Source organism: Ambystoma mexicanum, chromosome 7q (assembly GCF_040938575.1).
Source record: "Ambystoma mexicanum isolate Mex_15411 chromosome 7q, UKY_AmexF1_1, whole genome shotgun sequence".
Taxonomy (NCBI): Eukaryota; Metazoa; Chordata; class Amphibia; order Caudata; family Ambystomatidae; genus Ambystoma; species Ambystoma mexicanum.
In genome coordinates, this window is record NC_090941.1 from 988,900,749 (window position 1) to 988,927,726 (window position 26,978).

Below are 26,978 nucleotides of genomic sequence, written 5' to 3' on the forward strand. Positions count from 1 at the left end.
GAAATAAGCATCCTGAAGGTCCAAAGATAACAGCCAATCCTGGAGCTGGAGTGCCTGAAGGATCTGAGAGAGAGTTACCATCTTGAACTTGTCCTTCCTGAGGAACTTGTTCAATTCTCGTAAGTCCAGGATGGGTCTCAGTCCTCCGTCCTTCTTTGGTATGAGAAAGTAGGGGGAGTACCAGCCCTTGTTCCTGTCCGCTACAGGTACCGGTTCTATGGCACCTTTCTCTAGGAGGTCTATAATTTCCTGCAAGAGGAGCGGATCTGGAACTTTCAGAGAGCTGTTCCCCGGTGGATGACTGAGGAATGTGTAGAAAGGGTAGGCAGTAACCTTGGGAAACTGTTTCCAATGCCCAAGCATCTGACGTTATAGCCTGCCATTCCGTCAGATGGTGAGTTAACCTGCCCCCTACAGGTGTATTGTGTGGGAAGGCCTCAGAGTGGTTTGGGGGCGGCTGATGTAGATGCCGAGGGTAAAGAGGCACCTGCTGCGGCGGCGGCCTTAGTACTTTTGACTCGTCCACCTCGGGTGGATCTCCTTTGGCCTCTTTGAGCCGGCTGTCCTCTGCCTTTGGCGAAAAGGAGTTTGGCGGATAGCAGCTCCTAAAGATTTTGCTGCTGCTTTAGAAGTCTAACTTTTCCAGACTGTCATCAGCCTTTTTCCCGAATAATGAAGAGCCGTCAAAGGGCATATTCAAAAGTCTGGCCTGTACATCTGGAGCAAAGCCAGACTTTCGCAACCACGCATGCCTGCGGATTGTTGTACTTGCCGCCATGGCCCTGCTGATACTGTCAGCGGAATCAGCGGAATCGATGCCAGTTTGAAGTGATTCGCACATGGCATCTTTGCCATCTTTAATAATGTTAAGGTAATAATGTTACCTCTCCTTCGGGTATGCAGTCAGCCGCTGATGAAGCACACTCCCATAGTGTGTGACTGAACCTGGCGAGCGTACAGGTGGCGTTGATGGACTTCAACGCCATACTACAGGCAGAGAAGACTTTCTTCGCCATAGAGTCGTACCTCTTGTCATCTCTATCCTGCGGGACAGTAGGGTAAGCGGTCCTACTGCTAGATGAAGTTGCCGCTTGAACCACCAGGCTCTCTGGGGTCGGGTGTTTTGATAAGTATTCAGGGTCAACAGCCGCTACCCTATACTTGGTTGACAATCTTTGACTGGAGGGATAACTTCGGGAGTTTCCCAATTAGATGCAATTTTCCTTTGTAAGGCTGCATGGAAGGGGACCACCGGGTCCTCCTGTGGGCCTTATATCTGTTAGGTCATCCTGTTGGAAAACAGGTGAAGGCGCAGACCAACCCATAAACTCAATTATTCTTGCCATCAGGGTTCTATAGGGTGTTTCGGCATGTTCCCCTGGGTCTGGCTTAACAAATTCCACTTCTGGGGAAGTGTCCAGCCCACTTGCCTCATGTAGTGACTCCTGTAGTTCCTTCAGCCTTCTTTCCTCAGAGGTGAAATCCTCTGCAATAGGCAGTGTGGTCCTCTGTAACCACAATGTTTCCTGGTCAGAATCTTCCCCTTCATAAATTGAAGAAAGTCCAGGGTACGCTGACCTCTGAAATGGAGTAAAACCCATTTCTAAGGCAGAAGGAGCCAAACGTGTCATTATTGGACGAGAAAACGTCGATGCCGATGTAACAGGCTTCGAAGGCACCGAAAACGGCGTCTAAAAAATTGGAAGGGGTCTTGAACTCGAGAGGATCGGGATCCTACTCGAGGGCATAGACGACGGTCTTGGCGTCGTGCCGGAGGCCCTTCAAATCACCGTTGGCTGTGGGGTGGCCTTGGTCCTCTCTTTCATCGACGTCGACGATGGCGTCGAGTCGATCGACCGATGCGTCGAGGAACCTTTCGACAACGGCGTCGATCCGTGCGTCGAAGGAATCTTCGACGACGGCGTCGAAGACGGTGCCTTCTTACCCGATGGCTCATGGCGCTCTCGGGTGGAATGTTTCGCCGGGTGCTGCGACTCGCAGCGTTTTGATTTTTTGGGTTTTTCACCTGGGGTATCACCCTCAGCTGTCTTCGAGGGGGTCGAGGCCGCGTTCTCGAAGACACTTAACATTTTCTTTCTGAATTCCTCCCACTCAGCTTGAGAACTGTGTTTAGTGGGACAGGAGACTCTTTCTGGGGACACAGAAGACGAGGAATGGGACCTTCGACGTGTCTTTTTTGAGTGTCTTGATCTCGACGAATGGTGGGAGCTGCTTCGAGATCTATAATGGGAATGTTTGACGGCGAGGAGACGAATGCCTCGACTCAGCCGACGAAACTTTCAAGGAGGTTTTGGCTGACTTACCTCTCTCGAGCTTCCCCTTGCGCTCCTTCAAGGCTTTCGCCGTCATGGACATGCAGTCCTCACACTCCGAACAATGGTGCTCGGATCCCAAGCACCATAAGCAGATCCTGTGTGGATCCATTATTGAAATTTTTTTACTGCAGTCTCGACATTTCTTGAAGCTAGATCGTGGCGTCGTCGGTTCTGATGAAGAAGCCATCGAGAACGATAAGGTATATTCGAGTAGAAATAGATAGTTTTCCTGACTGAACTGAGCAACGACGTTCCGAGGCCCCACGAAGCGCGGAAAAACAGAACTGAGCAACGGACGTAGCACGTGGCTATTTATGGGCATGGTGACGTGGGCGCCGATACGGTGGCCGTCGAAGGACATCGACTCAATAAGGAAGAGGACACAATCCCTACAAAATATATTTAATGGAAAAGATCACGGCAGCGATTCATGGAGGGAGGGCATCCATAGAAACTGACTGGTTACAGTTCCAAAATGCATTTGGCTGAGAGGGAAGAGGGCACAAGGTCCATAAAGAGGACCGGCCCAGCCCAGGAGGTCTTTATGCCTTTGGGGTGCACCAGGGAACATTATAAGATGTGAGTTGAATGCTTAGAGACCACTCAAACACTGACTGAACCATAATAGCACAGTTGAACCACTCAGTTGCCGAAGGAAGAGTCTAATTGGTTGAGGGGGTGGTTGGGGGAGTTAACAGGGGAACAAGGCATGTTATTATGATCACCTGTAGAGGGTTCCTTCCTCGTGTTCTGTTCCATTTGATGCTTGACTATGTTTAAAATCAATAAACTTCAATTTGCAACAACAAACAAATGTAAATACACATCATGAAGAGGACGTTTAAATGTCAACTATTTTCCTACAATCTGTATCAGCTACACTCATAAATTGGGTGCACCTAACACTCCTCTTTGTATAAACCAATCCCATTCAGCTAACCATCAGGTGATGGCGTTGCATAATTGTATTAACCTTAAGCACCGCCTTGCTACACTTGCATGCTTTACCATGCTTGGCCTAAATGTGTGCCCACTCTTTAGATTCTCATTGTACATGCACTTAAATAGTGGAAGCATTGGTCTGTGCCAAGTGTGGAAATCGATTCCCTCCAACCCACAGAAATATCACAAGTCCGCAAATCCCCTGCTTGTATCACCATGCACTCTCACAATTAGTCCCTGTGTCTTCCAGCAATAATGGTCTTGCTGTGGCTTGTATCTGCATGGATTCACATGCTTCGCATAGACCTACATCTGGAGGCTGGTGTGGAGCATTACATTAGTTCTTTTTTTTCGAAGCTGAAAATGGTGTTGACGCCGGTACTAGTGTAACATTACCCCTACTCTTGGGTGTACACTTCTCATGCTCCTACATGCATCGACTTCCTCAGATTCCCTTCACTATTCTAAATCACCATTGGTTCAAACATCAACCGTATGCACAACACTAAAATCTTCTTACTAGCCTTTGCATGTTCCAATTTGGATCAGATCAACTGCTTATCTACAATCTCACACTGTACAGCTTTGGATGCTAGAGACAATGTGGCATTCTACTGCCAGCCACTGAAGTGCTGGTGCATGCATCACGGATGTGCAGGTGCATGGAATGCGAGTGTGCTCCATCAGTCAGTTGATAGTTTTCGGCTTAGCGAATGGATGGTTCATGAAATGACTTGAAACTGAAAAGAATGAAGCAACATGTGACTTGCAACCAAGGGCATGGACTGGCTGAAGACACAAGTGGGTCCATGTTTGCTTTGGTGAGAGAAAGCAGCAATGTAAAACACCCTCTGTCCTACTAGTGCCATTCAGAGTTTTAACTACCAAATACCAACTGAGGCCAGTTTGCTATTTGGCTCAGAGTCCGGGTGCAAGCATAGAGAAGAAATGACTTGGCTACGATGAAAAATATGTTGTACTGGCTGCTGGCTTATGAATATGTCCTGAAGAGCAACTACTGTGGGGCCAGTGAGTGAGTATCCTTCTAAACTGGAGGTGTGCAGGCTGGCATCAAGTGCTTGCAAGAAGCACAGCAGTAAAAGCTGATGGGAGAAGTGCATGTCTGCCAGCTAGGTAGTTGCCATGATAGATGACCAGAGAATGCAAGGAGTGGCGAGAAGCCGTTATCCTGGGGGACATCAGAGAAAGAGTTAGAGGCCTGATGCAGCTGGTTGCTGGAGTCTTTGGTGTGTGTTTGGCCCAGCAGTGCAGAATATCATGGTTTTGGAAAGCATGCCAGCCAAGCTGCGTACAACAGTGTGGCAACCACTGGAATCTGCCTCACAACCAGGTCGGTGAAGGCAGTTAAAGCGGTTCCCAAATGTTAGAAGCAATCCATATTGCTAGTCAATGAATAAATGCCCCGTTGGCTGGCAATGGCAGCAAGGATGCTGGAGTTCAAGCCTTACTAGTTTGTTATACTGCCAGGGCCTGCCTATGGTGAAAATGTACTTTGATGATCGGAACATAGACCTCTTGCAGTGTACCTTTCCATCCGAAGGTGCTGGACATCATGATGTATGCAAGTTTGCTTGTATTTGCAGTGTTAATGAACAAGGTGATGAATGTTTGCGAGACGTTGCCTATTGGTTGTGCATGTTCCACATGGTAGGGGGATATGTATTGTGGTGGATGGGATACTGTACAAAATAATGATGGTGCGTCGGCATGCAGTTTAAAGGTGTATGGTGCATCAGGTAGGAGAATACTGCGTGGGTAGCTGGGTGAAGGTACCTTCTTATTGATTCTATACAAAAGGGAGATGTGTTTTGTTCTAATGCCAGCTGCTTAGGGTCGCACAGAATGCGTTTGTATAGGATGTCATCGATGTGCGGGATAATGGAATACGAGTGCATGATGTGAGTGGGTTCCATTAAGTCAGTGGGTAGTTATCTAGCTTAGTAGATGAGGGCTCATGAAGTAATTTGTAACTGAAAAGAATAAGACTTTAACATGCAATGTGCAATTGGTGGTCTGCATTGATGAGTGCCCTACATTGTTAAAATGACACAAACTCTTGGCATAATCATCCATTTCCATTCCTTTTGCTGCCTAATCACCTCGCCGGCCCTCACTATCCTCCTAGATACATGCCACTACTTTGTTGGAGAGTACCAGGATGTTTGCAATTTGACAGTTACTACAAACTGTTTGCGTAAATGGCAATTAAAAGTTTCACTGTGCATGGCTCGCCTACTGTGAGTGCATCATGCAAACTAGGGAGATCTACCGACAGGTCAACTGGGATTTTTTATACATTTCCACAGCCTGATCAAACAGAGTAAACATTTAAATACATAAAATGACTTGGGTCGAGGAAACATGCCTAAATGTGACCAGCAAGAGAAGATTAAGGATAAATATTCAACACCATCGACAGATTTCTAGGTCTGCCAGCACATTTGATCGGACATATGTTTTCACTAGATAGACTTAGGGATGTTGTTTGGCAAGAGAAATACACAAAGGCAACACATTTCATAAATTAATTTGCAGCAAGTTGATGTTTCTACAAAAATGTATCTAGTGTGCATCAAAGCAATGGTGGCAATCGCAAGCAGAGCGCATTTGCAGCTTGGCAAGACCATAGGATAAAATCAAGTATCCCCCCTCAAGAATGGATGCCTGGAGTCAATGGCACATCACCAAAGGACCAAGCTGTAAAACCAGAAATGTCAGCAAATGAGCCAGCCTGAAGCGTCTAAGCAGTTTGCTGTATCACAGTGCATACAACCTATGAATCCAGAAATGAAATAATGCAAAGAAAGGATACTGTCTTCTCTTTTATCCTGCGAGCTTTCCATTCCGGGCAAGGCCGCTGCCACACGTCGGAAAAGCTGGGGGGGGGGAAAAAGGTTGATAAAGTGGGACAATGAAGTGATCATTTAACAGTGAGAATAACCATCCTTTATTTACACTGAATGAGAAAGGAATGCCTAGGGGAACAGTCTAGCAAACAGTTGCACTGATACAAGTAAAAAATTAAAAATAAAAAAATAGGACCTTCTGGCCTTGAGTAAGAAAGCACAAAGTAAGAGTGATGGATATAACTGATTCAAATAGGAAGGAGGCCCATTCGACAATTCAAGATTGGACTCCCTTTTGTTAATTCCAGATTGTAAATTCCCATGAAAGGTCTGTGGGAAGAAGCCCTGAAGGATTGTCATGAGTACCCGCTAGTGGGGCATTCCTGCCATCTAAAAACGTTAGCTCTTCTAAAATGGAGCTTCTGAAGGGTACTTAAGCATATCAATACCTTGAATTTTGTTAAAACTTGTGACTGTTTTGCTAGCACCAAGCCCGAAGGAAAGAAACCAGAACGTTAACTAGTTTCTTTTCTGGCCCCATCCTGTCCTTGGCACACTGTCCATGGATTTAATGGTCGACCGTTCCAGGGACAAAGTCTGCTCAGCAATCTTAATAGCAGCGATTACCTTGGCCAAGGCAGAAATAAAATGACTCATTGAGGGGGCACTCGGAGCAACCAGTTTAGCTGAGCAATTTTTACAAACGGGTGTGTTGTCATGGCCTCCCAACTCGGGTGTTATGAGACAGGTGGTCATAGTTTGTTTCTGGGTTTTGGTATGCATTCTGCAAGATTCTGGGCACATACAGCAAGTTAACATACCATCCTCCATCCAATGGGCAGAGGAAAGGGTGAACCAAGAGCGGTAGAACCTCCACTAAACCAGCTCCTAAACAGTTCTTAGTTCAGGAGCCGGTAGGGTGGATCGAATTGGTTTGCTGAGGTTTATTTTTTTTAAAATAAAAACTCAGCCAAGTACTACCTTCCATGTCTCCTTTTTTCTGTAATCAAGCCATCCAGCACGGTTTCATTTTGGAGCCCATGGTGGTCAGCAGGTGCAGGGAGGGGGGACTTTCTATGAGCTATTGAAGCCTTGCAGCATACCAAAGTGGTCTAGAATATTTGCAGATCGTTCACGAAACCCGGCTCCAAATTATCAGGAGGGTAAGTCAGTCTGGTTATCTACCAACATACCTTCCTGGTTATTCCGATACACTTGATCCTTGCTCTCCTTCCATCACAACTGATTGGGCATGCCAGTCTTCCACCTTAGACCTCACACTTCCTCGGCAGAGGAGACTGCACAATCTTGACGTAGCAAGAACTTTAAAGTTCTATCTGGACAAAGTAAAGCCTTTCAAGAAATCGGACCATCTTTTCATCACCTATGACACTCACCTGGATTCAAGGCTGCTAAAGCTACTATCTCTCCATGGATAGTTCTAAAGCCTGCAAGCTTTTTGGCCTCAGTGTCCATGAAAGACTTTGCACTCATTCGACCAGACATAAGGCAGCATTGGTGGCCTTCGAAATGCATGTCCGATCATATATATAGAAGGTAAGAGTGTGTTAAGTACAACAAAGCTACCGATAACAGGAAGTTTAAAGCTACCGACAAGTCTAAAGATACACCAGACTTCTCATGTTAGTCTTTTGGAACTCTGTCAGGGAGGGATTGGGTTTAATGAAGCCCCTCCTCACCCCCCTCCTACCCCTCTCTGGTCACCGAGAATCAAGGAGGAATGAGGTTCAGGGGGTGCTGGAATATAGAGGAAGATTACAGTACCTTATAGAGTGGAAGGGATATGGCTATGAGGAGAGGTTGTGGGAGTCAGCTGATAGTAATGCCCTTTGTTTGGTCATCTAAGCCCTTGGGAGCAGCCCGATGGGGTGGGAGGGTACAGCAGGTCCTAGATGCCTAGAGAGGTTGGGATAGGCTATGGTTGCACTTAAGATGGGTGGTGGATTTAGAGCCAGATGTAACCCTTGGTATTAAGGAATGGTATCTGTAAGGGTGTGGCTGCAGGGTTCTTGAATGAGTGTTGAGAAAAGGTTTGGAGTTTGCCATTTTTCTTTCATTGCTCTTTAGCAAGGAGTGAGTATTCGTTTCCACGAGGGAGGGCAAAATTCTACACACAGATTGGTTTGCCTTTCCCCAAGGAGTTTGTGTGGAAGTTTGAAAGGCATTCAAAACTGCCTTTCGTCCCAAACCCTTCATGCAGCAAGTCAATTTCCTGAGTGTCTCGTCTTCCTAATACCCTTTTGAAAGGTGTTCTTTGAGGATAATGAGGAAGTGCACAGTTTGAATCTGTGTGGGACAAGTTGGAATACACTGTTCTGACCTTTGTTTTATTTGTATTTCCAAAATGTTGTATACTTTAGGACTTCTACTTTCAACAGAACTGTGGGGATACTGGGGAATTAAGGCAGGAGACACTCACTTGCAGCAATTTATGGCAAATTCGTGCCACACATAAGCTCCTTCCTCAGCAAGGCATCTATTCATGGGGCGCAACTGTCATTTTACAGACTTGCTTTTAGGACCCATGAGCTCAGGTGCCAGTTGCATCACTGCACCTGCCTTTCTGAGAAGATAGAAAATAAAACCTGCTGAAGTGTCCAGGGTGCAGCTGAACAAGGGACCTACAAGCGCAGCACCCACATTCCTCCATTAGCTTCCTGTCCTCTTGGAAACCGGGAACTCTACCAGCACAATTGAACTATTCATTGGGACTAGCAATTTGAACATGCATGAGTCCATTGACCTACGGCGAGAGAAATCTAGCCAAATGGATTTTCAGTTTGAAAACCAGTGTTAAAGAAAAGACAGCTTGAAACAGACACTGAGCCAAGAGATGATGAAAGCGTTGAGACTCTAGAGAATGAGCTTCAGTTTCCGATGTGTAGTTAGATTGAGACAAAAGCTTCTGAGGGCTTAATTGGAGCTCTCCCATGGCAGAATAGGAGTGGCTCCACTACGTCACTCCTTCACAATACTTCAACAGCCCCCTTGGCTTACAGCTGGTGCAATCAGGCAGTAAAGCTTTTCAGAGGGCATCAGGAATTGCAGGAAGACTAGTTAAGGAGGCTTGTATATGTCTTTTCAGACTACTGACCAGAGATAATTCGAGAAGGTTTGAAAGAAAAGAGCAAGGAGGCTATTTTATCACCTTATCCCCATCAATGTTGAGGTTGCAGCTGGTAGTTACGGCAGCTGCAGGCTGGAGCAAAGAGGTCTTTGCAGTTCAGCAATTTCCATGTGACCAGGTGAACTGGGACCAGACAGTGTTTTTACGTGATTCGAATTGAGAGCAGTTGAGGTTTCAGTCTCCTCAGGGGAGGCTTGTGTGCCTGTAATGCTAAAATATGTTGGTCAGGACTTTGATGTTTAGGTTGAAGAGGTGCAGAATGGCGATGGTTGATGTCAGTTTGTAAATGAGCTTGGCTGGTGATAAGGGTAACAAATTATACAACAAAATGATTGAAAACCATACTGTGCAACACTTTTATGCATTTATCTTTTATAATAAAATCACAATAGAGCAATCTGCGCTGGTCTCCCCACCAGGTACCACAAAATATAATGCATTAATTCTATTACTTCATTCCACTAGTTTTTATGCCATCCATGTGCTTAATAGGAGCACCCAATTATATTGGGGATTGTTGAATGGATTTTTGAGAAAACCCTGAATGACCATGAAAGAAATGTACTCCTCTTCTACTGTACTCCGTCCCCTTTTCTCCATACGTCTGGGCTGTTGTCCCTAGTGACGGCTGGTTACAGATTTTTGTATAGAAAAAGCAATTTCAACAGCTAAACTGGGGTGCATGCACAGCTAATGTCCGGTCACACTTCCCTTGCCCCCAGTAACCGCCAGCTTTATCTACCTGTCCCTTTCCATTCTCCCAAGCAGGACCCAACTGATCTACATTTTAATAAAGCGGGAGGGAGGATTTAATTGAGCAAAGGAGACGAGATGAAAATAGACATTACAGTGAGTAACCATTCCTTACTCTCAAGCCCTAGCCGCTTTCCCACATATTTCTGGGAGAATACCAAGCAAGAAGGGGAGTGGAGAAAATTCCTAATCTAGCCAAACTGATTATATGCTTTGGAACCCAGAGCGTAATATCTGTAGAATGTCAGTGGGGTAATTGATGTGGGTGCCCTACAAATGACATCAAGAGGGGCATACCTCTTTGCCCTTTACAGTATTAGCATGAAGCCCCTTAGGGGACCATAGAGTAACAGAACTGTAGGATGCCAAACAATCAGCCTGGAAATGAACCCTTTAGATGCCAGTTTGCAATGATAGACACGGTGTGCAGTTATAATGTCGAATGCAAAAAGTTAATGCAAAAATGTCGAAAAAATAAAATGGAATGTGTTTTTTTATTTGTATGTTTTTTCGGGTTTAGCTAGTAAAAATAAACAGGGGGTTCGGGGGGGGAACCCCCATTAAAAAAAAAAAAAACATTCGACTTTTTTTCCCCCCGACATTTTTGCATTCGACTTTTTAGGAGTCGACATATTCATTATAAACCGATAGACACCACCCTAGTAATGACTGCCCCGGTCAGAAGACTTAATACCTTCGTCATTTTCAGGTAGCACTCCAAGGACTGTCGGACATCAAGAAGGTGTAGAATCCCTTAAGCATTGGAACACGTGCTGGTGGAAAACATGGGCAGATAAAACTCCTCATTGTGATGAGAAAAACAAATTCTGGAGTTCAGAGAACCACTTTGTCCTTAATGAAAACGTATGAGGCTCCAAGACAACCAAAATTAAGTTCGCAGATTGTATCGCGATGTGATGGCGACTATGAAACCAAACACAAACATGCCGTGGCACTGGGCTTGAAAGCCTTATGTGCTAGTGCTGAAAGAATATTTCAGTTCCACTACAGGTGAGAAGTCATCAACAAAGGAAGCAAGTGAAGACCATCGAATGATCTCCTCACCAGAGCATTCATACAGAAAAGGACTGATTTCTGCAGAAGGTATCTAGCAGTTATTAAAAATCAATGAATTCAGACCTGATCTCCGCTACCAATGAAAGAACAATTTAACAAGTTAACGCCTTGTCCCAGCAGGCAATGGCATTAGCGCAAACACTTGCTGCAGTATTGAAGCCTTGCAGATGGTTGCACTGAACCCTAAATGACTATGATCCAATACTAAGCTCAGTGAAGGTCGACAAGTGTCTAGCACGATGTGCTCCATTATGACTGAATATGTCTGATCTCCCTGGAAGCTGCCGGGGAGGAAGGATCAACAGACAGACTAGAGCTATACCAAAATCTGGGTTGTCAGTACAGGAAGGGGGTTATAAGAATTAAGGAGGGACTCCTACTCATCCTGAATTTCCAGAGAACCTTTGGAATTAGTAAAATAGGAGGGAATAAAAACAAGATCATGTTCTTGCAAGGAAATAGAAGGTGTCCACTGAGGTAGCATATCCTGGGAACTTCTTGTTCTTAGAGGTCAAACAGGTTTATGAGGGGACAACTCCACAGCTGGAAGATGTGCGGAGGAGTAACTTTGCTGTAGTTGACATTTCTCAGATAAACTACCTTCTCGGACATCTGGACAGGTGAGCCAGTGCAACTGCACACTGATGGACAGGAGATATAAGGAAGGGACCCTTGCTTGATATTAAAAGGGTCTATCATGGGCCATACATTAAGTATCTAAAGTAAAGGCCAGCGAGTTAAGGACTCTCCCCAGACATCTGGACACAATTTCGAAATCTGAGGTTCAAGTAAATGGCCTTGAACCAAGGGCACTGATGAAGACTGATCATCTGGGTTCTAGAGGTTGTGAAAACTGAAGCGGTCAAACTAGACTTATCAGTCATGATTGAAAGGGCAGCCCTCAAAATGTGAACTAGCAATTGTTGAGTGACAATTGACAGTTAATGAGCAAGAAGGAACAAGTTACTTACCTGTAACTGTTGTTCTCCAGCATGGGTCTGGTATGGATTCACATGCTCATGATTTTTACCGCACGTTCATGTGTTGGGATCCTCGTGCTATTGCTCTCGAGCGTTAGTGCTATTTTTTCACGTTTTTTCTCAAAAACTTCGTTTTTTCGGTCAAAAGAGCCTCAAGCTCCACCGACTCTCCATCCGATCAACGGGGACCCGTGTCGGATTGGTCTACGCCCCTCAAGGGTGAAGATTCGTCGAGCTACGCTTTTGGAGGACTCCAGAAGTTTCTCAGGCCCATCTCGGTCATGGCCCAGGAGAAGGGAAGCTCGACGCCCGGAAAGCTGTTCAGGGTCTGCCCTGGATGCCAGCTGCAGAATGTCTTTAAGGAAGACGAACACTCCTTTTGTCTTTACTGCCTACATGAAGACAAGACGCACGTGGAGAAGGACTGTGCGTTTTGCGGCAACATGTCGGAGCGGACCATGAAGGACCGCCATCAACGTCTTGCCAACTGGCTGGAAGGGAAGAGCCCGTCCGGCGAGGAGAAGAAGAAGAAATCCGAGCGGTCTTCTAAGACCTTTGAGGACGCCCCGGCGACGGGGGTCCAACATAAGGCCAAGCACCGCGAGTCCGCTGGCACCGGGAGCGCCGAACGGTCGGGCTCTACGGGCACCAGGCAGGGCGCACCCTCCCCGGCACCATCAACCACGAGCCAACGCTCTGGGTCGGGTAAGAGGAAGGCCGAGCACCCGGCGAAGCTCCTGGAGAGGCCCGGTCGAGCTCGAAGGCGGAGGGGGAGCGAGGCAGTGTCCCCCCCCTCAAGGAGAAGGCGGTGAGCGCACCAAGGGTGGTGAAAGCCTTAATCCATCCGGCCAAGGCCTCTATCGAGACAGTCGCGGCGGCCCTGGCTCAGCCTGTGGAGGCTACGCCGGTGGTGGCGACCTCGGGGCTCAGAGTCTCCCTGCCACCGCGGAGGGAGTCCTCTTTTAGGCCCATCGACAGGACCCCCGTGAAACCTCCGACGGAGAAGAAAATGGGGGGGCAGGAGGTCGCCGTGGATTCGGCCTCAACCTCTGAGGAAGAACTGATCGAGGTCTTAAGCCACGGCGTTGGCGTGGAAGAAGACCAGCCCGTCGGGAGGGATCCCGACGCAGGAGACGACGACATCGTCGAGGGTACCGACGGGGCCCCTGACCGCCCGTCGGATTCCCCTCTGCCAGTGCCGCAAGACAACTCGGCGGCCATTTTGTTGGCTATACAGTCCTTATGCTCAGAGATAAGGACGAGACTGCCGTTACCAGTGGAGGAACCACTCCCGTCGGGGGACCCGGAACCAGGCCCTTCGGGCAGCCCCCCTCCTAAGAAAAGAAGGATTCACCCTCCACCTCCTTTTCAGCCGTCGCGCCCCGTTCAGAACTCCTCCCCGTCCACGACTCGAGGGGATGATACGGGGACTGACACGGCCGCAACGGGTACGGACGACGAGGCGTACGACGAGGATCTGCCGTCGTCTCCTCCCACCCGGGCTTCCACGCCCGACGAGATTGGATCTTTTCACTCCATGATCGCCAGGGCATCCGAGCTCTTCCAGCTCTGCCCTGAGGAGGAGAAGAAGAAGGAAGGTTTCCTTTATCAGCGGCGCGAGGCCAAGAGGAAGACGGTCCTCGCGGTACCTCTACTGGACGATATTTGGGATGAGGGCCTCGCCCTCCTCAAGAACCCATCCACGACGCCGGCTAGAAGAGACCGGTACGAGAAGAAGTACCGGGTCCCGGACGCGGCCCCCTTGTGCCTCCGGGCGCAGCCTACCCCGGACTCCGTCGTCTCCGCGGCGGCCAGGAAGAAAGCGGGGGGGGGGGGTTGCGGCCTCCACGTCGACTTCCCCGCCGGACGGCGAGGGAAAGAAATTGGACACGATGGGGCGCAGGGTCATCTCGTCTGCAGCGACGACGATTAAGGCGGCTAAGGCCTTGGCTATCGTAGCCCGGTACGACAGGGAGCTGTGGTACAAGCTGGCTCCCCTGCTGGACTTCCTACCGGACGACAAGAGGGCGGATGCCCTGGAGATCTTGCAGGAAGGTGAGGTGGTGTCGGACCACGCCATCACTATTGCGACGGACATCGCCGACACTGGATTTCGCCAGTTGGGCAACGGCGTGTGCCTTAGGCGGCGTGGATGGCTCAAGGCTACTGACTTCCGTCAAGACGTACAGACCAGAGTCCTGGACATGCCGTTCGATGGGAACAACCTGTTTGGGAAAACAGTGGACGATTCCCTTCAAGCCATCAAAGCGGACACGGAGACAGCCCGGGCTCTCGGGGTTCTCCAGCAACGGCGGCCGCCCTTTCGGAGCGGCGGAGGCAAGGGCACCTCCAAAGGTTCAGGCGGCGGATTTTCCACCTACCGTCAAGCGGCCCGTTCGTCGTCTCAAGAAGCTTACAGGGGACGAGGCAAGTCAGGCGGACCCCGCCGTCGTCGCCAAGGAGGTCAAGGCGGCAAAGCCTCGTCTAAGCAGGATTGAACCGGCCGTGGGGTCGGGCCCCCACCGAAGCACCCCGGTGGGAGGCCGGCTGGCGAGCTTCGTCAGCGTGTGGGAGTCCATCGCCACCGACCGTTGGGTGCTGGACGCCCTAGCCCAGGGCCACGCGCTCGAGTTTCAAAGAAGGTGCCCGCGCGTCCCCACTGTGGCCAGGAAAGAGCTTCACGTCCCTCAGCTTCTCCGGGAGGTAAGGGCGATGCTAAGGAAGGGCGCCATCGAACTCGTCCCAAGGAGGCTTCGGGGCTCCGGAGTTTACTCAAGATACTTCCTCGTGAAGAAGAAGACGGGAGGATGGCGCCCCATCCTAGACCTACGACGGCTGAACAAGTTCATCAAGGCACAGAAGTTCCGGATGGTCACCCTCCAGCACGTCCTGGGTCAGCTGGAGGAAGGCGACTTCCTGTCGTCGTTGGATTTGGAGGATGCCTACTTCCATATTCCCATCCTAAAGGGGCACCGAAAATTCCTCAGGTTCGTGGTCCAAGGGCGTCACTACCAGTTCAGAGCCCTTCCCTTCGGTCTACGGTCGGCACCCAGGGTATTCACCAAGTACCTTGCACCAGTGGCGGCGCAGCTGCGCCGAGAGGGGATCCACGTCTACCCCTACCTGGGCGACTGGCTCAGCCGAGCCAAGACGAGGGAGCTCGCCGTGGAGCACACGGCAAGGACCGTCCAACTTCTCACGGACCTGGGATTCTCCGTGAACTACGCCAAGTCCCACCTGGTACCCGCGCAAAACGCACTGTTTCTGGGAGCGAAGCTCGTCACAGTGTCCCTTCTGGCCTCCCCGTCGGAGGAAAGGACCAGGTCCATCCTGGGCAAGGTACAGCGGATGTTGGTTTCCGACGCGGCCAAGGTGAGGTCCATCAAGTCCCTCCTCGGAATGATGTCTTCTTGCATCTACCTCATTCCCATGTGCAGGCTCCGGATGCGCCCGTTGCAGGAGTTACTGGACGTGCGCTGGATCCAAACGACGGGCGGCTTCGAGGAGAGGATCACACTCGACGAGAGTTTCCGCCGAGCGATCCGGTGGTGGGGCACCCGCGCGCATCTGACGGCGGGCATGGACTTCCAGACCCCAGACCACGGATGCCTCCCTGGAAGGGTGGGGAGCGCACACCGAAAATCTGCACGCGAGAGGCCTTTGGCTCCCGACGGAGAAGTCCCTCCATATCAACGTCCTGGAGCTCCGTGCAGTGTTCTGGGCCCTCAGGTCCTTCCTTCCGTCCCTCAAGGGCAAGGTGGTGAGGATCTTCACCGACAACACCACCACCATGTTTTACATCAGGAAACAGGACGGAACCAGGTCCCCAGCGCTGTCCAAGGAGGCGCAGGACCTGTGGCATTGGGCCGTCGCCCAAAGGATGTTTCTGGTGCCGTTTCATCTGGCAGGGATAAAAAACACCATCGCCGACTCACTCAGCAGGGAGCTGCGCTCGTGCCACGAGTGGGAACTACGGCAGGATCTAGTGGATCGCCTCTTCCGACGGTGGGGCACACCCCAGATCGACCTGTTCGCGACAGCGACGGACTCCAAGTGCCGGAGGTTCGCCAGCAGGTTTCCCCAGCCGAGGAGCATGGGCGATGCTTTCTTGTTCCCCTGGGCGGGCCTGTTCCTATACGCGTTCCCTCCATTGCCACTACTGATCCGGCTCATCAACCAGCTCAAGAGGTCACGGTGCAGGATGATCCTCGTCGCACCTGCGTGGCCGAGGCAGATATGGTTCCCGGACCTTCTGGACTTGTCAGCGTCCCCGTCAATCAAGCTGCCAGTGGACGCGGATCTGCTCTCCAGGGAAGGAGGCGCCATCCTCCACCACGACCCGAAGTCGCTGAACTTGCAGGCCTGGCTCCTGCAGCGCTAGAGTTTGGAGGATACGACATACCGGCCGACTGCAGAGAGGTTCTTGCAAAGGCCAGGGCGTCCTCGACTCTTAAATGCTACGGACACAAATGGAAGAGGTTCTCTGTCTGGTGCCACGCACAGAAGATTAACCCTCTAAGGATTACGGCTCCCCAAGTACTGCCGTACCTGTTGACGCTGGCCAAAGCTGGACTGGCACACGCGTCCATCAAGTTTCATCTTGCTGCGATCTCCCGATACACTAGAACCACGGGGCGGACGTCCTTGTGGTCTCATCGTCTGGTGAAAGAGTTCATGAAGGGACTGTTCAGATCGTTCCCGCCGGTGAAGGCTCCGGCCCCGGAGTGGGAGCTCAACGTGGTGCTGACCAAGCTCATGGGACCTCCGTTCGAGCCTCTGCACTCGGCCCCGTTGACGTTCCTGTCGTGGAAAACAGCGTTTCTTGTGGCCATCACCTCCGCACGACGGGTGGGAGAGATCCAGGCCCTTTCCTGCAAGGCCCCGTACTTGACTTTTCACGACACGAGGGTGGTGCTCAGGACGCACCCCTCCTTCATGCCCAAGGTGCCGTCGGACTTCCATCTCAACGAACCCTTGGTGTTAGCTGTGTTTTTCCCGTCGCCTTCGTCGCCGGCTGAGAGGACTTTGCACTCGCTGGATGTGGCTAGAGCGCTGAAGTTCTACGTGGACCGCACGAAGTGTTTTCGGAAGACGTCACAACTCTATGTGAACTTTGGACCTGTCAATCAGGGGAAGGCTCTCTCGAAGGCTTCCATTTCCAGATGGCTCTCCGGCTGTATCATGTACTGTCACCGGTTGGCAAACCGACCGCTGCCTGGCCGTCCGAGAGCCCATTCCACCAGAGCGATCGCAGCTACCACGGCGTTCCTATCTGGTGTGCCCCTGCTGGACATTTGCAGGGCTGCTACGTGGAGGTCGACGCACACCTTCACGAAATTCTACTGCGTCGATCGGGATTCTAGGGAGGCGTCCAGGGTCGGCCAAGCAGTGCTGCGCAACCCGTGGTTGTGCATGTGGGTACTGCTATGTATTCTTTATTCATGAGCATGTGAATCCATGCCAGACCCCATGCTGGAGAAGGAACAAGTTACTTACCTGTAACTTTTGTTCTCCAGCATGGGTCTGGCATGGATTCACATGCGAACCCTCCCGCCTACCCCTCTGCGGCTCTTCACTTGGTCATACTGCCACTGCACGTGCTTCCAAATCTGAAGATGGCTGCCAGAGGCGGGGCTTAGGTAGAGGGCAGTCATTGGCTGTGGTCAGTATGACGCAGAGACCAGTGATTGGTTACTACTACGAAAGACAGATCAGAAACGAAACTGATACTGGTTTTTTCTTTACCGAGGATTCCCAGCCTGACGACGGGGAATATTCATGAGCATGTGAATCCATGCCAGACCCCATGCTGGAGAATTGGGTTTACTTTTCTTTATAGACAAGTTCCATCCCTGGGGAAATTCCGCTCCTACTCATATCTAGGTATTTTCTCTGCTGCTTAGGGGCTAGGGGACCATAGAGTAACAGAACTGTAGGATGCCAAACAATCAGCCTGGAAATGAACCCTTTAGATGCCAGTTTGCAATGATAGACACGGTGTGCAGTTATAATGTCGAATGCAAAAAGTTAATGCAAAAATGTCGAAAAAATAAAATCGAATGCGTTTATTTGTATGCTTTTTCGGGTTTAGCTAGTAAAAATAAACAGGGGGTTCGGGGGGGGGGGGAACCCCCATTAAAAAAAAAAAATTCGACTTTTTTTTCCCCCCGACATTTTTGCATTCGACTTTTTTGGAGTCGACATATTCATTATAAACCGATAGACACCACCCTAGTAATGACTGCCCCGCTCAGAAGACTTAATACCTTCGTCATTTTCAGGTAGGACTCCAAGGACTGTCGGACATCAAGAAGGTGTAGAATCCCTTAAGCATTGGAACACGTGCTGGTGGAAAACATGGGCAGATAAAACTCCTCATTGTGATGAGAAAAACAAATTCTGGAGTTCAGAGAACCACTTTGTCCTTAATGAAAACGTATGAGGCTCCAAGACAACCAAAATTAAGTTCGCAGATTGTATCGCGATGTGATGGCGACTATGAAACCAAACACAAACATGCCGTGGCACTGGGCTTGAAAGCCTTATGTGCTAGTGCTGAAAGAATATTTCAGTTCCACTACAGGTGAGAAGTCATCAACAAAGGAAGCAAGTGAAGACCATCGAATGATCTCCTCACCAGAGCATTCATACAGAAAAGGACTGATTTCTGCAGAAGGTATCTAGCAGTTATTAAAAATCAATGAATTCAGACCTGATCTCCGCTACCAATGAAAGAACAATTTAACAAGTTAACGCCTTGTCCCAGCAGGCAATGGCATTAGCGCAAACACTTGCTGCAGTATTGAAGCCTTGCAGATGGTTGCACTGAACCCTAAATGACTATGATCCAATACTAAGCTCAGTGAAGGTCGACAAGTGTCTAGCACGATGTGCTCCATTATGACTGAATATGTCTGATCTCCCTGGAAGCTGCCGGGGAGGAAGGATCAACAGACAGACTAGAGCTATACCAAAATCTGGGTTGTCAGTACAGGAAGGGGGTTATAAGAATTAAGGAGGGACTCCTACTCATCCTGAATTTCCAGAGAACCTTTGGAATTAGTAAAATAGGAGGGAATAAAAACAAGATCATGTTCTTGCAAGGAAATAGAAGGTGTCCACTGAGGTAGCATATCCTGGGAACTTCTTGTTCTTAGAGGTCAAACAGGTTTATGAGGGGACAACTCCACAGCTGGAAGATGTGCGGAGGAGTAACTTTGCTGTAGTTGACATTTCTCAGATAAACTACCTTCTCGGACATCTGGACAGGTGAGCCAGTGCAACTGCACACTGATGGACAGGAGATATAAGGAAGGGACCCTTGCTTGATATTAAAAGGGTCTATCATGGGCCATACATTAAGTATCTAAAGTAAAGGCCAGCAAGTTAAAGACTCTCCCCAGACATTTGGACACAATTTCGAAATCTGAGGTTCAAGTAAATGGCCTTGAACCAAGGGCACTGATGAAGACTGATAATCTGGGTTCTAGAGGTTGTGAAAACTGAAGCGGTCAAACTAGACTTATCAGTCATGATTGAAAGGGCAGCCCTCAAAATGTGAACTAGCAATTGTTGAGTGACAATTGACAGTTAATGAGCAAGAAATGGTGTGCCATGTACTTGTGGAGCACTGAGTGCGACTGACAATACATGGCTAGAAGCTTGCAACTTAAAATTGTGTCCACTGGAAAGGGGAAGGCTCATCTTATAAAAAAGGACAACACACTGTTGAATTCTTCTGATACAACCATCAGTCAATACCAATGAAATTTTACTTCCTGCACAATTAAGCCCTGCGTTCCTAAACAGAGAAGAAAAAGCAGTCCCTGGCCACCTGATGGACCTAGATATTGATGCAGAGCTGGGAAAAGGTACACACATTCTCCTTTTACATTTCTTGGAATGAGGGGGATTGACAGCTCTGTCTGGAGTGGATAAAATAATCCACTCCTGCTCAGATTAAAGGGTACCAGGAACATCCTCTGGTCGACAGCCCAGTGCCATAGGTCCTGCACTTTCTTTTAGAGCTGGGGATCTGGTGCAGCCCTGCTTCCGAATGTAGAACATCGTGGTGGTGTTGTCGGTGAAGACCTGCAACACCTTGCCCGTGGCCGTGATGGCGTGGTCCGAAGCCACCTCGCTTTCCTGCAAGATTTCAAGGGCCTCCACCCTCTTGTCTGGGAGGAAGTCCAGGAGGCGGGCGATTTTAAACCACAGCTCCCTATCATAGCGGGCCACGATAGCAAAAGCGTTGGCCACCTTAATGGTCGGCGCCGCCGACTAGATGACCCGACGTCCCATGGTGTCCAGCTTCTTCCCCTCGCTAACCGGCGGGTAAGTGGCAGTCGATGCTGTTGCCCCTGCCGATTTCTTCTTGGCCGCCGTGGAGACCACAGAGTCCGGGGACGGCTGCGCTCTGAGGCTCATAGGTGCAGAGTCTGGAAACCGGTCAGTGCCGAGGATGGGTTCTTCAAGAGGGACAGCCCTTCGTCCCAAATGTCGTCCAACAGCGGGACCGAGAGCACGGTCTTCCTCTTGGCCTCTCGTTGCTGATAAAGGAATCCCTCCTCCTGCTCTTCTCAGCGTAGCTGAAAAAGCTAAGAGGCCCTAGCGATCATGGCGTGAAACAAGCCAATTTCATCAGGAGGTGAAGCCCGGGGTGGAGGCGACGGGAGATCTGTACCGTCGTCGTCTCGTCCCTCAGCGGAGGGGAAGGAGATGAACGATGGCAGGGCGGGTGGACTTGCCTCCACTTGGATGGAGGGCTCCCCGACGGTCCAAGCGCCGCTGGATCGCCCACCAGAGGTAAGGGCATCCTTGTCCTTATTTCTGAGCAAAGGGTGTGCAGGGCTATTAAGATGTCCTCCGACCTATCCGTTGGTGGTGGCAGCGGTTGCGACGGGAGCGTCGGCAGTGGCGTGGTGTCCTCCGGTTCCTCGACCTGCCGTTACTAGTCTGCTCCCATGTCGCTCTCAACATCCGCCTCGTCGGGGTCCTTCCCGTAGGACCTGACCGCGACACACCTTTTGTCAAGAACTGCCTTGAGGCCCGAAAGCTCGTCCTCAGAGGAGACATCAGAATCTGGCAGGACTCTCGTTACACCCCACACCCCCTTCGATGGGCACGAAAGAGGATTCCCTCTGGGTGGGCAGGGAAACTCTTGGCTTGGGGGCCGTCTCCACTGGGGCCACCTCAGCGGTTTTCGCCAGGGATTCTACCACACCCTCTATCGAAGCCTTAGCCTGGTGAATCTGGGCCTTCACGACCTTCGGCGCATCTTAGGCCTTCACAGTGGGGGGAGGGCCAACGCCTTGCTCCCCCTTGGCTTTCTCCATCGGAGCCGACCTGGCCTTCTCCAGAAGCTTACCCGGGTTGTCCGACTTCCTTTTCATCGAGCCGGAGCGTTGGCTCGTGGAGGGCTGCATCGGCGATGCTGCACACGGCCTGGCAGCCGCGGAGCCCGTATCAATGGCGATCTCAGTGCCCACGGACCCGCAGTGCTTTGCCTTATGTTGGGTCCCCGTCGCTGGAGCACCCTCAAAGGTCTTAGAAGACTGCTCAGATTTTCTCTTGGGAGAAGTACGTTGGCAGGGCTCACCTGCCGCCGGGCTCTTCGTTTCCAGCTAGTCAGCGAGTCGCTTGTGACGGTCCTTCATGGTACGGGACGACATGTCCTTGCAGAACGCACAGGCCTCCTCCACATGTGATTCGTCTGAGTGGAGGCAGTAGAGGCACCGGGAGTGCCCATCCTCCTTCAAGACGTTCTGTAGTCCACATCCTGGGCAGATCCTAAACAGAGGAGTCGAGTCTCCTTTGTCTTCGGCCATGTCCACGAGAGGTAGGACTCAAAGATCTTCTAGAATGCGCTAAGAAGTGAAATTTGATGAAAATTCGCCCTTGAGGGGCGTAGAGATTTCCGAAACGGGTCCCAGTTAATCACAAGATGAACCGTTGGAGCTTGCGGCTCAATTTGACCGAAAAAATAAGAGTGAAAATAAAACGCAATACGCAGTAAAAGCTCGAGAGCTAAGCACAAGGACTCCTAAAAATCTGAAGATGGCTGCCAGAGGAGGTGCTTAAGTAGAGGGCAGTCATTGGCTGGGGGCAGTATGACCCAGAGACCAGTGATGAGTTATTAGGAGAAAGACAGTTCAGAAACGAAACTGAAACTGATTCTTTCTTTTACTGAGGATTCCTAGCCTGACGACGGGGAATATTCATGAGCATGTGAATCCATGCCAGACCCAATGCTAGAGAAGTATATTTGTATGGCACCAGTTGGCAAGAGGACATACATGTACCTCCTGGTAGCTGTTGGTGTAAAGCCAACTAGGTTCTTCTAGGCCCTACCCGGGAGCTAAATAACTCCCAGCAATTTCGAGCCCTGCATCATTACAGAAGGCATCTATCGTATGAAAATATGACATTGGTTGTGTTTCTTTAATAACCACAGAACAAAATGTGTCTGCTAGGATTAACAAAGCCTATAGCTTTTGTGGATGTATAGGCAGTGAACATGTATTTGATTAAAAAAACACAACCAGGTACTCCTCATTTGCAGCACCCTAGGTTCTAAAAGCGGTGTAGAGAGGAAGCAACTCCAGTGGGCTCACTCAGAGGTGGAGGGGCCAAACTGGGAATGATGCAGCAGGGATGAAGCCTGAATGAACGAAGCAAGGCTAGATTAAAAATAATTTGGGATGAGGGAGGGTCAGACTGGCAACAAGGTGGAAGTTGGTATGATTGATTAAAACGCATATAGGTATCTAATGCTGCATGTTAGTGCTGTGGGCACACTTTGTACTTTGATACCTCACTTTCACTAGCCAATCGTTATGCCGGAGCCTGTGGCGCATTGAAAGGCCCAGTAGCATACCGAAGTAGCCAGCTGTCCTATTCAGCTGTCCAGAGTCTGGGGTTCGCCATTCCGTGCTCTCATTCCCCATGAAGCGGCTTCTTCCTCGCTGCACTAAGGGACAAGGGGGAGATTGAGAAGGGTTGGGGGCCCTTCCTTCGCACTACAATAGAGCTTTAGAAATAGGGATTATACCACCTCACTAAGGAGGGACACCTGCATGCAGTATTTTTCATTTACACCCAGAACTTTCAGGCCACTGGTACTGGGTTGCCATCTCACTTTGGTTTGTCCTTCCACCAACTGAACCAATCCCCTCTTCTTTCAGATCTACCAAAGTACCTCAACAGCACTACATGCGTCAACTTACCTGTTTTACATTGTATCCTGCTTTCGCACTGGTTTCAATGAACATTACATTCAGCTCTTTGGATTTCCTTTCTCCCTCTTCAATTGACACTTGCCTGCAGTGGAATAAGTCAACAAATCAGAGGCAAAAAGGTGATCACTATGAAAGTTGCTCTTATTCTAAGCCCATGGTTTTAACACATCACAAGATGAATTCCGTCATCTACACAAATTATTTTTGACCTGTAAAAAATACCATTAAAAACATCACATTTACAATGTGCCTGACACACACACACACAGACAGACACACATCACTAAAGTAAAAGCAGAGCAACAGAATGCCCCACACAACAAACACATATTTACATACACCATGACCGTTATTTGAGACCTTTCGAAATGACTGCACTGGGTCCTCAGGGATTGCTTGTCAATGGAGCTCATTGAGATGTCATGCCATTGGTATAAACCCCAATTTGTTACGATTAAGGAAGACCATGCTCGTGCGGCTAATGGACCACAGTTTATTTTTGTTCATGCACCTGATATGTATGTATACATAATGCAAGGAAATGCCATCTAGTCCAGAAAAAACACGCTACACTTATGTATGGCATCCTCCATCCCTTCAATGCATCCAGGCTATTGTTTAACAGAATGGCTCGGTGAGGTACTACTAAACCAAGATCTGCTACTTGGTCATACAAATTAGGTGATAAAGACCTGGAGGAAAGCTGTGCTGGTAAAGACGTGACAACCTGAGGCAATAGTCCAAGTGAAGTAAGCCATTAAGGAAGGCAACACCAACTTGCATTGTTAAACTTTTTTATTGAAGTAGGAATGCTAGTGGTGAGCTGAATTGAAGGAGGGAGTGATCATTAAAGCCCATAACTGTCATTTTAATGGCTAATGAATAGCAAATTTTGAGGTTAATCAATGGAGGAGGCAGCTCACTCTGTGTTGACACTTAAACGATCTACCGGTGTCAACATGTGGACAAGCTTAGGTCACGCTTAGATGACAATTTTACAGTACTCATTTGTTAATGTACCTTTTATCAGCGAGATCCGTTTTATTTCCCACTAGCATGATGATGACATCACTTCCTCGTTCCGTTCTGACATCATCAATCCATTTTGTGGTTTGTTGGAAAGAGTTTACATCTAACATTGAACAATGTATAAAGAAAGTGTTAAAACAGGAAAGTGTCCATACCAAAGCTTGGACAAGTGTTCACTATAGTCACAGTATATAATAACATATAACGGGACATGGGTATAACATTGTAAATCCACATTATATTCTATACAGATAGAAGAAAAAATAAAACACGTGGTGAATATTATTCCCATATCGAAGATTGCAGCAGTGCTCATTTCCAATTTGTGTTCTATGAAACATTTCTCAACTAAACTACTACTTTGTTGCAGACCAATTTTGATTAAAACCTAGTAAAACCAACTCAGACAGCCATTCCAAGATGGCCCTCGGATATGTAGCACTCTAGAGATGTCCCAAAGCACAAGGTAAGAGACCACTTTCATCTAAGTATTTATATGCCATCTGAGACAAACATACCTTACTGTGCACAATGACATAGCACATACTTTCATCCAATTGTGGCGTTTTGTTAAGATCACCAGCGTATTTGGCTCAATCTGTGGAGCCTTCCTTACTGCTGCGTGAACGTCTGCAGCAGCCCTTCGCGAAGCCTCGCTGATTCCATGTTATCTAGATTACATTCATACACTTCCTATGCTACCTTGCCTGTTTATGTAGGCTTAGCAACAAGAGCATTTTACGCACACAACAATTATGCAAGCTGCCTTTACACATTTAGGGAGGTTTCCCCATCACTGGTCTCCCGCTGACACCCTCTTGCACTTCACAGGGATGAAAGTGAAGGATTGTGGGAAGAGACTCTTCCAGGGGGTAGTGGGGTCTGCAGTGTGCCTCCAGGGGAGTGCCGTGTGCATGGGGGGTTAGGCGGGGTATAGCAAGGTGAGAGCGAGTGGATCGACTGGATTGCACTGGTGAGGCTTTAGATGTGGGCTCTGATGCAACCGCGTGTATGGCAGTTTATGGCTCAGGAGGCCTGGGGGTGCTGTGATGGGAGGGCTCCCATTGGGTTGCCCCGTGGGGGCGAGGTCCTTTGCAAGACCTTTGGGGAGGAGGGATTCCTCAGCCGCTGCAGAGACTGTGTGAGGCCCTCCTGTTCCTGGCCTACTTTCTTTGTCCCCTCAGTGTTTCGCGAAAGGTAGTTCTATGCAGTTCCTTGAGTGATTGCAATGAGGGTTGAGGTGACGCACGGCTGGGGTGTATAGGCGGGAGGGACCATTCGTGAGGGGGGCGAGGAGGGGGAAGTGTAGTGATGGGATGGAGAGGGAATTGTCTGGTAAAGGCTTACTCTCATTTATGAGGGAGCTTGGTGCAGGCATGTCTCCTTGCCATGGCGGAGAGGCAGTCTGTAGTCGGAGGTGGTTGCTGGTGTAAGGCTGGGGATGGGGGGGGGAAATATGATCTATTCCGATGTCTTTCTGGGGCCGAGCGCTGTAAATTTTAGGAGGGAGCCCATTGCAGAGCCACAGCTGGGACTGGCGGTCCCGGAGCCTGAGGTACATTATACGGTCCACTACCATAGCAAAGTGGCCAGCTGTACTACTCAGCTGTCCAGCATCAAGGGTGGGGGGGGGGTTTATGGGGGCAGGGGAAGTTCACCATTCCACGATTTCTCTGGACCCTTGGAGCAGCGTTGTCCTCTCTGCACTAATGGACAAGGGGAACATCTAACATCTAGAGCTTTAGAAATAGGACTGCTTGGTCAATACATGAATGCATTTTACATGAGATCAGCACACACATCCGTTCAAGGGCTTCTCAATCATTGTCTGGAGGACCTTATCCTCTAGCATTAAGCTTGCAAGTGGTATGTTTTTGTTTCTAGTATGTTAACCTTATGGTTTGAACCCTCAGCCGTTTCTAGGTTTGCCTCCTACTGCTTCCGTATCCATTGTATGGTACTCAACCTTGCGGCATATTGGTAGGATTTGCATTGGCTTAACTGCTATCTCCTGGAATCGCTTCTGTCCATGCCACTTTCACATCTGAGCAGTGCTTATACTATTGGTTGGGTAGGCGTTTTGCACGAGTTTATGACATACATAAACTAGGCTCCATTGTGTTGCACCATTTCTCCCACTGCGCATCCATTAATACCTTATTTCATTTGTCAATTTGTGAATCACCTTATACATGGATAACGTTTAGCTTTAGTGACATCTAGTGGTACGCACGTGTACTCACTACGATGTACCCTACGTAATTATTTTATATTTCCTGTTGATACTCATTGCATAGGATAAGGTAAGGCCTTTCTGTTACTGAATGGTGCAGTCCCCATTCTCTCCCACCACATGATGCTGTCCGAGTATGGCTCTAGGTGAGGGAGATTTTGTTGTCATCTCGCCCTTTTGTGTCCACCAACTTTTCTTTCAACACAGCCAACTTGTGGCTCGGACACCTCCGTCAGATGGCTTAGTAGCACCAGGTCTCTCGAGGACTCCTCACAAGGGACACAATATGAATATCTGGTGTTTAAGCCTCCATAACATTGAGGAACTCAAGAGCACATCAGGGCCACCACACACATCCATAACCTTATTTATAATT

The 26,978-nt window shown here is 49.2% G+C and overlaps 1 protein-coding gene across 3 annotated transcripts in view; it reads right to left on the reverse strand.

The window, feature by feature from the left end:
- Positions 1-26,978, reverse strand: part of RAB6A (RAB6A, member RAS oncogene family) — a 530,104-nt gene that overhangs the window by 32,322 nt on the left and 470,804 nt on the right. For all 3 annotated transcript variants that reach the window (XM_069640124.1, XM_069640126.1, XM_069640125.1), the window contains exons 5-7: positions 24,361-24,472; positions 23,329-23,422; positions 6,112-6,175 (exon numbers count right to left, since the gene is read on the reverse strand). In XM_069640124.1, the coding sequence (XP_069496225.1) occupies positions 6,112-6,175; positions 23,329-23,422; positions 24,361-24,472 (270 nt within the window). The remainder of the gene's footprint in view (positions 1-6,111; positions 6,176-23,328; positions 23,423-24,360; positions 24,473-26,978) is intronic.